The sequence below is a fragment of the Otolemur garnettii genome, unplaced genomic scaffold, assembly GCF_000181295.1.
Source record: "Otolemur garnettii isolate 467f Iridium unplaced genomic scaffold, OtoGar3 scaffold00053, whole genome shotgun sequence".
In the NCBI taxonomy this organism is placed as follows: domain Eukaryota; kingdom Metazoa; phylum Chordata; class Mammalia; order Primates; family Galagidae; genus Otolemur; species Otolemur garnettii.
The window spans coordinates 1,009,322-1,020,436 of NW_003852448.1; the positions used below are offsets into that span (position 1 = coordinate 1,009,322).

At 37.5% G+C, this 11,115-nt stretch overlaps 1 protein-coding gene across 2 annotated transcripts in view; it reads right to left on the reverse strand.

The window, feature by feature from the left end:
* Nucleotides 1-11,115, reverse strand: part of L3MBTL4 (L3MBTL4, histone methyl-lysine binding protein) — a 355,410-nt gene that overhangs the window by 151,617 nt on the left and 192,678 nt on the right. For both annotated transcript variants that reach the window (XM_023514432.1, XM_003792016.1), the window contains exon 13: nucleotides 10,294-10,396. In XM_023514432.1, the coding sequence (XP_023370200.1) occupies nucleotides 10,294-10,396 (103 nt within the window). The remainder of the gene's footprint in view (nucleotides 1-10,293; nucleotides 10,397-11,115) is intronic.

Genomic DNA, 11,115 nt, shown 5'->3' on the forward strand with positions numbered 1-11,115 from the left:
TGGGATTGCTTAGTCGAACTGCAGGTCTATTTTTAGTTCTTTGAGGAATCTTCATGCTACTTTCCACAGCAGTTGCACAAGTTTACATTCTGACTGACAGTGTATAAGCATTCTCTTTTCACTACAACCATACCAACATTTATTGTTTTTCAACTTTTAAATAATGGCCATTCTGACAGGGGTCATATGATGTCTCACTGTGGTTTTAATTTGTACTTCCCCAATAAATAATGAAGTTGAGTATGTTTTCATACTCAACTTGTTGGCCATTTTATTCTGTTGATTATTTATTTGCTGTGCAGAATCTTTTTAGTTTAATTAAGTCCTATTCATTTATTTTTGTAGTTGCTGTATTTGTTTTGGGGGTCTGATCCATAAATTCACTGTGTAGGCCAATGTCTAGAAGAATTTTTCCTGTGTTTTCTTCTTGAATTTTTATGGTTTCAGGTCTTACATTTAAGTCTTTAATCCTTCTTGAGTTAATTTTTGTGGTTTTGTGGATCCCTAGCATGGTAAAGAGCTAGGGATCCAGTTTCATTCTTTTGTATGTGGCTATTCAGTGTCCCAGCACCAATTATTGAATAGGGTGTCCTTTCTCTAATGTCTGTTTTCATCTACTTTGTGAAAAATCAGTTGGTCACAGCTATGAGTTTTATTTCTGGGTTCTGGGTTCTGTCCCATTGATTTATGTGTCTACCTTGATACCAGTATCATGCTGATTTGGTGACTATTTCCTTGTAGTATAATTTTAAGTCAGGTGATGTGATGTCTCCAGATTTGTTATCTTTCCTCTGGATTGTTTGGTTATTCAGGCTCTTTTATGGTTTTCTATGAAGATGATGATTATTTACTTCTAGATCCATGAGAAATGATGTTGGAATTTTCATGGGAATTGCATTGATTGTGTAAATCACTTTGGGCAGTCTGGACATTTTCACTATGTTGATTCTTCCAATTCAAGAACATGGGACAGAAATAAAACTCATCTAATTTCTTTCATCAGTGTTTTGCAGTTCTCCTTGTAGAGACCTTTTACAACCTTATTTAAGTATATTCCTAGGTATTTAATTTTCTTTGTAGGCACTATAAATGGTATTCAGTTCTTGATTTGACTCTGTTGGACTCTAATGTTAGTACATAGAAATACTACTGACTTGTATACATTAATTATGTAACGTGAAACTTTACTGAGTTCATTTATCAACTACAGAGCATTTTGGTAAGTTTTTAGGGTTTTTTAGGAATAAGATCATATCATCAACAAACAGGGAGAGTTTGACCTCTTCTTTCCCAATTTGATGCCTTATTTCTTTCTGTTGCCTGATTGCTCCGGCTAGGACTTCCAGTATTCTGTTACCCAGAAGTGGTGACAGTGGACATTTCAACAATGTTTTTCCATTTGTTAACATCATTAGCTAGTTCTTTGATCTTATATCCTGAGACCTTGCTGTATTCCTTAATCACTTCAAAGTGCTTTGTGGTTGAGTTCCTGGGGTTTTCCAAGTATACGAGCATATCATCTGCGAAGAGTGAGAATTTGATTTCCTCTGACCCCATTTGGATACCCTTGATCGCCTTCTCTTGCCTGATTGTGATGGCTAAGACTTCCCTTACTATGTTCAATAACAGTGGAGACAATGGGCATCCTTGTCTAGTTCCAAATCTGAGTGGAACTGTTTTCAATTTCACTCCGTTCAATATGATATTGGCTGTGGGTTTGCTGTAGATGACCTATATGAGTTTAATAAATGATCCATCTAAGACTATTTTCTTAAGTTTTCTGATCATGAAAGGATGCTGGATATTATCAAAAACTTTTTCTGCATCAATTGAGAGAATCATATGGTCTTTGTCTTTTATTTTATTTATATGATGTATTATATTTACAGATTTACATACGTTGAACCCACTGACCCATGAATGGATTAACAAATTGTTGTGTTTGTATAACATGGAATACTGTGCAGCCATAAAAAGATGGATACTTTACATGTTTTATGTTTACCTGGATGGAGCTAGAACATATTCTTCTTAGTAAAATATCACGAGAATGGCAAAAAAAGTATCCAATGTACTCAGTACTATTATGAAACCAATATATAATCACCTACACATTCATACAAATGATAAAATACAACTATAGTCCAGAAAGAAGGAGGGAAGAGGAGAGAAAGGGGTGGGGAGAGGGGAGGTTTGAAGTAGGTAGGGTGTTTGGTGGGACCTTACCTAATGTGCACACTGCAATGGTACATTTCAAAACTATTAAGAGTATAAATGTCCTACCACGTGATGGTTATATTAACCAGTTTGATGTAAGTATCCATTGTACCCATAAATGCATTAATGTACACAGTTATGATTTACTAAAAAAAAAAGAAGAGAAGTGGTGACAGTGGACATCATTTTCTTGTTCCATTTCTTAGAATGCTTTCAGCTTTTCCATGTTTAAAATAATGTTGGCTGTGCGTCTGTCATATATGGCTTTTATTATTTTGAGATATGTTCCCTCTATACCTAGTTTGTTGAGGGCTTTTCTCATCAACATGTGGTAGATTTTATCAATTTTTTTGCATCTATTGAGATGATGATATGGTCTTCATTTTTTGTCATTTATGCAGTGAATCACATTTATTGATTTGCACGTACTTCCATCACTGGGATGAGTACCCTTTGACAATGGTGAATTATTATTTTTAGATGGGATTTGTTAATATGTGGGATTTTCTTTCTAAGATAGTTATATACATTTTACAAAAAGCATACCTAAATAAAACACCATTAAAGGCTAAAAATAATAGGATAGGCAATTATTTTTTGTACATATATTTATATATGTGAACATACACAAAATAATTTTGTTTGGTACTATCAATATGAGATAGGGAAGAAGTCAAGGAAAAATACAGGACTAAGAGTCATTTCTACCTCATATGGAATCCAGACCCAAACACACAGTGGCATTAAACTTATGCATTAAATCACATAATATCTGATTAATGTATTTGAGGAATTTTTACATAAGAAATTCTTGATATCTTGTTGAAAAACAAATCACACAAAATTGTATATCCTGTTTGATTCTAGCCTTGAAAAAATATATGTGCATGTATGTGTATAGATATATATATACGAAAAAACTCTTTTAAAATGAAACTGATTTAACACACATAATTTTGTAGGTAGATTATGAGTGTTTTTTTTTTAATGCTTCTTCGTATTATCCAAATTTTAATATTAAATATGGACCTATCTTGCAATAAAAGGTATTAATTCAAAAATAATATACAGTCAATATTTTTAATTTTGAAGAGAATGGTCATTCTTAATCTATATTTTGCAATAATTTTGGCTTTCAAATAATTTAAAATTACTAGATTTCATCATTGTGGTTTCCCGATAATCAACACATTACTGTTCTCATACAGAAATAAACCAAAGACATGTCTACTTTTATCATAATATTGACACTATTCCTACAACCTTGGCAGTCCATGTAATTTGGAATATTATACTTAATAAAATTCTTAGAATGTGTCAAATAATATAGCACCTTTGGAAATCAATGCCGCACTTGCTATAAAACTAAGCATTGTACATGCAATTTTCTTTTTTAAAGAATTTAGAAATAAACATCAAATTCTCACATAATTATTTCCTAGTTCAGTAAAATTGGACCTATGCATTAACCTTTAAGAATTTTACAGGAATGGACAGAGGTGATTTAAAGACCCATGACTGAACTTTTGTTACATTATCAATGCTTTTACTAAATTGGGTAATTAATCATGTCACTTTGAGAATTAAAAGTGTTCTTTATAGTCACTCTCTTTTCTTTTACTTATTAAAGTAAAAATACATCTGCAAGTTTATTTTTAAGTTTCCTCCCAGTTCAGTTTCACTGTGTGGTAACATGCAGTTGAGGGAAATGACAGACTAAGTGACAAAGGGATCAGATCAAAGCGAGCACATGTCACTGAAGTGCTCTCCGGGAACCGTAACAATTTTAACTGAAAGTAACAATAAATTAAGAAGTACAGGCATATAAAATTAAAAGGCGTGCCTTTGGGAATCCTTTTGAACATAGTATTCCAATCAGCCATAATAAATTCATAAAAATTACAGAACCAAAGTAAACAAAAAGTCATTTTATGAGATCTTTTACTGTCAGTCCACGGAAGAAGGTGTGACTGTGGTGAGATAAAACAACTTACAGAGAGTTAGAAATAAAATTAAATATTAGCTAAATTATTATTTGAGTGATTTAATTATAAGTAAATGAAAACATGGCAAATTAGAAAATTGAGTTTATCCTTTCTTGTTAACAATACATCCTTTCTCTCCCTACTAAAATAACAATAAGTGAATACAATGGTATAAATTCGTGACAAAAAAGCATGAGATAAGAGAGGCGAGCAGATGACAGAAGTCAACACCTTTCAGCGGATGACAAGAGGGCAAATAAACTGAGAGCCGAGAGTCTGCAGAGAAAGGACGCCATGAAAACACAGCAGGAAAAGTCTGGGAGTGTCTCCTCTGACGGAAGTAACTTCCCCTCAAAGGACAGGCTCTGAAGGTGACAGTGGGGAGGCTCCTGGGCAGTGTTCCTGGGACCCCTTCCCAGAGGTACAGACAGGTTCCAGGCATGCACATGAAGGCTTACGAGACTTTGGCAGTAACTTACTCTTTGGGGGCGCGGGTACAATGTGCTGGTTTTATATACGATTTGGAATATTTTCATCCAAACTGGTTAACATAGCCTTCATGACATTTTCTTAGTTATTGTGTTAAGACATTTATATTCTACATTTAGTAAGTTTCACATGTACCCTTGTAAGATGCACCATAGGCGCGGTCCCACCAATCACCCTCCCTCCACCCATCCTCCCCCCTCCCTTCCTCTCCCTCTCCCCCTTCCCCATATTCTTGGGCTATAATTGGGTTATAGCTTTCGTATGAAAGCTATAAATTAGTTCATAGTAGGACTGAGTACAAGTGAACATGGATAAAGACTGCCAGGATTTCTGAATGCCTTTAATGTGATGGGAAGAAGCCAACCAGTCTAACCAAAAACAAATCAGAACAAAAACACTGGAAAGAAGAATCTGTGCAGGGAGCAGGAAAACCAACAACGGTAACTTCACACATTATTAGAAGAGGAAGAAAAGATACACATTCTATCCCATAAGAATAGGGTGCAAGAAAAAAGAAATCAGAGAATAAGCTTGTGCTCTGAGAAACTGAAAAACATCACAGAACTGTTAAAATTTTCAACTGAAGAACTAGAAGACGAACTTAAAGAAAAATTTCTAAAGCAGAACAAAAGACATGAAGTTTTTAAATCTAGGTGAAAAAATTTCTGAGTATCATTCCAGGAAAGCAAACAGAAACCAGAGTATTAATAAAGAAATAGTAAGAGACTACTTCCCAGAAGGAAAAGCTGTGAGTTTCCAGATTGAAACACTAAGTTAAAAAAGGCCCATTTTAGAACATCAGAGATAAAAGAAAGTCCTAAAAATTTCCATGGGTTGTAATTCTTGTGGAGGGCAGGAAAGTGGGGGCAGTAACGCAATGGGGGAGACAACCCTTTGGGTGGATACTGTAATCTGAATGACAGTGCACTTGGAAACAGTGAAAAGGCGACCAAAACTGGACAATGCCCTCAATATTCTGAGGAAAAGGGTTTTCAACTTGAATGCTACCCACCACCAAACTATTATGGCTGAGGAGACAAAAAAATATTTTATATGCCAAAAAAACTATCTCCCACAAGCCCTATCTCAAAAACCCAGGAAAAGAAAATAACCAAAGGGAAAAAAGTCTCAGAATCCAGGAAATAACCTTATAGAAGCTCTAACAGAAGTGGGGGTGAAGGAACCCCACGGTAGATGCAGGATGACAGCTATATAATAGATAAGTCTAGAGAGAAACCAGTCCAGCCAGAGAAAGGACAGGGGGCTAGAAGAGGGTGGGGAGCAGAGATTAATAGACCACTGATGTGTCTGGCTGCAGCTGAGGCAAAAGCCACATGGAGGGGTTGGAGCTCCAAGGTTGTACTGTGATGCAACCAGGGGGTGGTCCTTAAAAACCAACCCAAGAGGCGGGAGGATGGCTAAGGAAATGATTTCCTTGAAAGAGGAAAGGCTACTTCTAGGGATGGTGAGAGACAGGTGCCTAAGAGAGCAGGAGCCCAAAGGGTTTCCATGTGACTCAGTTAAAAGGAAGGCCATTGATGTATAACAACCCACTCCATGTAAATTCAGAGCAACCAAATAAAAAACCCAAGACCTATGTCTTGAGTTCCTTCCATAAGAGGAGTCCAGATTCCCAGAACGATGCATGGACAGTCCAAAATAGCTGCTTAACCATACTGGTACCTATTGTTGCAGAGTTACTGTTTTGTTTTGAAAAGTCAACACTTGGATACTCTTAACTTACTATTTATGCCCCACTTCATTAATCTCCTTATTTAGTTTGATATTTATTCCTTTTATGTAATTATTCTTCTTTAGCTTTATGACTTTTTGAACTGAATGTCTAATTAGTTTATTTTCATACTTTCTTGTTGAATAAGGTGCAGATTTACATCTGATATTCCAAAGATTTATCTCTTTGGTGTTCCCATTACACTGAATGTAGATTTTCTGAGATTCAGGTTTGGGTTCTCCTCTGATTCAAATGATCACTGAAGTTATAGCTATGAATGTTTTTGCGTATGTTCTAGGTGACTAATTTTATTCTCAACAATTTCTTGTTTTGTTGCAAAAATGTCTGATTCTTGGTTCTGAGAATGTATTGAGTTGCTTGGGGCCTAATTGTTGAGTTCTGAAAAGTGCTTTAAAGCAGATTTATTCTGTTTTCATCTGGATGTGTTGTCTTTCTGTCAATCTTCTTCCCTTTCTTAGATCATGTTATTCGGAGTCTGTATATTCTTATTTCTGTTTTCACTATTTATTCTGTCACTGTCTGCAGTGGGTTAAGTAAAATCTCCTATTACCATTCTGTCTCTCCTTATATTTCCTGCAGTTATGCTTTCAGTAACATGATACTATACTATTTAGTGAGCAAAAAATTATACTGTTTTACTCTCATTATGGAATTGAACTGTAAGAATCTAATGGGGCAGTCTGCTCCACATGACATGGGGATGGGTGGACCTGCACCTCCAACTCCGGCCCGTCTGAGCCTTCATGGAGTGAGGGACTCACTTTACACCCACCCACACACTCACACACCTGGGGGAACAGATGGAAAAAGAAGAAAACATATAAAATGATTTCCATCATTATTCTTGAGCTGACAAAACCATTCCAGGTAAGTCCTGAATAGAGGCTGATTTGTGCTATACATTTCCATGAAGAGCTTTCAAAATCATCTTAGATTTCCCTGACCCCACTACTTCTGAGTAGCAAAGATGCTCCTTCTCTGTTTGTGTTGTTTGAGGTTCAATACATTAGCATATGTGCCCTGCATCCCACACACGAGTGGGGAAAGAGGCCCTCATACTGTAATAATATCTGGTTCTTTACATAAAGACTATAATTGTTAGTTCCTGAATAAATCACCTATGTTTTTTCTTAGTGTAGCCAAACTGTACTGTGTCTATTTCGTTTGTTTGTTTGTTTCAGATTAACATGAGGGTACATGATTGGGTTATATTGTTTGCATTTGTAAGATAAAGCCTGAGTTGCAGTTGTTTCCAGGACGTTTGCCATATACCACATACCCCTCTCCCTTTGGATGAGAACTTGCTGAGCCCTCTTCCCCCCACCCCACTTCTTGAATTTACTTGAGTTTTTCTCTTAAGTGAACGTGTAGTTTTAATCTGCTGGTTTCAGGTTAGTATTGAGTACATGTGATGCTGGCCTTTCCATTCTTGAGATACTTTAGAGAGTGTTCTCCAAATCCATCCAGGTTGTTACAGAAGATATAAAATCTCCATCTTTTTATGGCTGAATAGTATTCCATGGTATATGTATACCACAGTTTATTAATCCATTCATGTGCTGAAGGGCATGTGGGGTATTCCCACATCTTTGTGATTATGAAATGGGCTGCTATAAACATTCTAGTACAAGTGTTCTTATGGTAACATTTTTTCTTTTGGGTCAATACCTAACAATGAGATTTCAGCAGCAAATGGAAGGTTTATTTTTAGTTCTTAGAAGATTCTCCATACTTCTCTCCAAAAAGGCTGTCCTAATTTGCAGTCCCCCCAACAGCACATGAATGTTCCCTTCTCTCCGCATTCACACCAGCCTCTGTTGCTTTATGATGTGGGCCACTTCACTGGGGTCAGGTGATATCTCAAAGTGGTTCTGATTTGCAATTCTCTGATAATTAGAGATGATGAGCATTTTTTCATTGTTGGCCATTCACCCATCCTCTTGAGAAAACATTCTGTTCACATCTCTTGTCTGATTTTTAATGGGGTTATTTGGTCTTTTTGTTAATTTGTTTGAATTCTTTGTAGATTCTGGTTATTACCCCTCTGTTGGTTTTGTAGCATGCAAATACCTTTTCCCACTCTACAGAATGTCTCTTTGCTTTGTTGATTGTGTCCATAGCTGTGCAGAAATTTTTTCACTTGATCAAGTCCCATTTATTAATTTTTGCTGTTGCTCTGATGGCCTTTGGGGCAACTTTCTATGTTTTATGACATAGAGGTAGATCAAGTCTCCAGAGTCTGTGTTCTATTCATTTAGAAGAAACTAATTTCATATCTAATTCTGGATCCTACCTAAAAAAGTAAGTTTATATCTTCTAGTCCCAGTATTGTCATCTTCAAATATTCCTGTTAACAAATAAACCTACTTCATTTTTTTTTTTTTTTTTTGAGACAGAGTCTCGCTTTCTTGCCCCTGGTAGAGGTCTGTGACATCATAGCTCACAGCAACCTCAAACTCTTGAGTTCAAGAGATCCTCTTGCCTCAGCCTCCCAAGTAGCTGGGACTACAGGAACCCACCACAATGCTCGGCTATTTTTTAGACACAGGGTCTCGCTCTTGCTCTAGTCTCATGAGCTCAGGCAATCCACCTGCCATGGCCTCCCAGAGAGCTGGGATTATAGGCGTGAGCCACCAGGCCTGGTCCCACCTACTTCATTTTATTCACTGTGTAAATTAATTCAAATAAAATGTAATTTGTGTGATAATTGTGCACCTAAAAGTCCTATTTTCATACAGATAAGAACTGATGCAATTTCTTTCAAATGATAGTTTATGCAAATTCTATATGAATTATACAGCTTTGAATATTATTATTAACCTTTTGACTATTTTAATACAAACTAAAATAAACCTGTCTAAAATTCATCTAAAAGGACACCTGTGGTCCACCAGATCCATAAAGATGATGAAGTATTTTCAAATATCTTTAGTGGTATCTTGATGTCATCATTCTCCTTGTCAGCTGTAGAAAATTAAGATGCTGACAACTTATTTTAAGAATGCTGTTTACTTCCTTTCCAAAGACCAAGCTTCAATATCAGAATCAGAAATTCTGACATGAAATGGTAAAAACAACATTCTACTTTGAGGCACTTTACTGCCTGGGAGTACTTTATAGAGAGGCAGCTGAAAGAGCCACCGTCCTCAGAGTGGCACTAAGGAAGCCACTCTCCGGGCTTACGCTTTCCCACCAAGCTTTGAAAGCAGAAGTCAATCAAGGAGACCTGTTTTTTTCAGGTCTTAGCAAAACTGAGAAGACTTTCTCTTCTTTTCTTCTTATTCTTTTTTCAAATATAAGAATATTTGCCCAGAATCTACTGAACTAGAAACTTTTTTTTTCTTTTTTTACCAATTGAAGGGGAAAAATCACCAAGGACTTATACATTTATGTGTATTTAACTTTCCTTATAAATAGTATCAAAGATTCAAAACATGCACATATTCTACAACACAACTGCAACATTTTCTATTCTTTCACAGAATAAGAACGAGAGAAGAAGAAACAGAGGCAAGGTGAAAACCAGAGGGGAAAGGTAAGAGGCTCTGGGACTCCCCAGGAGAAAGCAGGTCAGGTGTGGGACAGGGCGCAGGGTGTGAGCATATCTGAGGGTGCGCTTCTCAGGAAAACAATCAGACAGCAGAGACTCTGGGACGGGAGGGGGTCTGGGGAACGCCTTCTAAGTCCATCAGGACTCTAGAGGGGCGCGAGTAGGCAGGCAGCAGGAAATGTTATGAAAGAGCCTTAGCAAAAAAGAGAAGAGATGTCACTTAAGACACTCCATGCAGCTTCTAATCTGTGTAAAACTCCATTCATCCCTGAAATAAGTTAAATAAGCAAAACGTTTACCTGTGATGAGCTGAGTAACGCGGACCACGGATGTGGCCTATTCCTCGGCACCCTGGAGTAGGACACACAGCTTGACCTGGAAGGATGTTCACATCATTTGCTCCTTCAAGGAAGTAAAAGAACAGGCCTTGAAAACACCCTCATTAGAGAAGACCTTAGAAGAACTGAAATAGGTAAGTGGTGTTAATTAAGACTTTGCATATTAAAATAAACCATCACTAAAAGACACTCCTTGATTACTTATATTTTACGAAATGATTTACCAGCAAATATCAGTGCTGTGATAAATAACACTAACAGACATCACCAGACGGAGAGGAAAAGGAATAGGCGTGGACGAAATTTACCAAAAAATAAGAGAACATTCACTTATTTGTCAGATACGTGAGGTCTGGATTGTGGTTCCCCAGTGACATCCTCACTCAGCCACCGCGAGGCTCCCCAGACGCTGGACAGAAACCAGGTGAGCAAGCTGGGCGTGAGGAACAGCAAGCAGCAAGCGTGGCCTCCTCCTTGGGCAGGAGCTGTCCCTGCACGGGCAGCTCTGATGTCACTCAGCCTGGCAGCATAGTGTAAGCCACGCTCACATACTGCACGTGGTGTGCTCCACTGCGTACTGTCCTCTGGGACATAATGGACATCCTATATGACACTGCACCCAACCACTCCGGGCCACAGACAATTCTGTCAAGGCAATCTGCCCCTAAAGATTATCAGGATTAACCCCCCCGCCCTGTTCTATGATTTTCCTCAGTCTTTCCCACCCCCATCACGCGCGCGCGCACACACACACACACACAGAGACACACACACACACACACA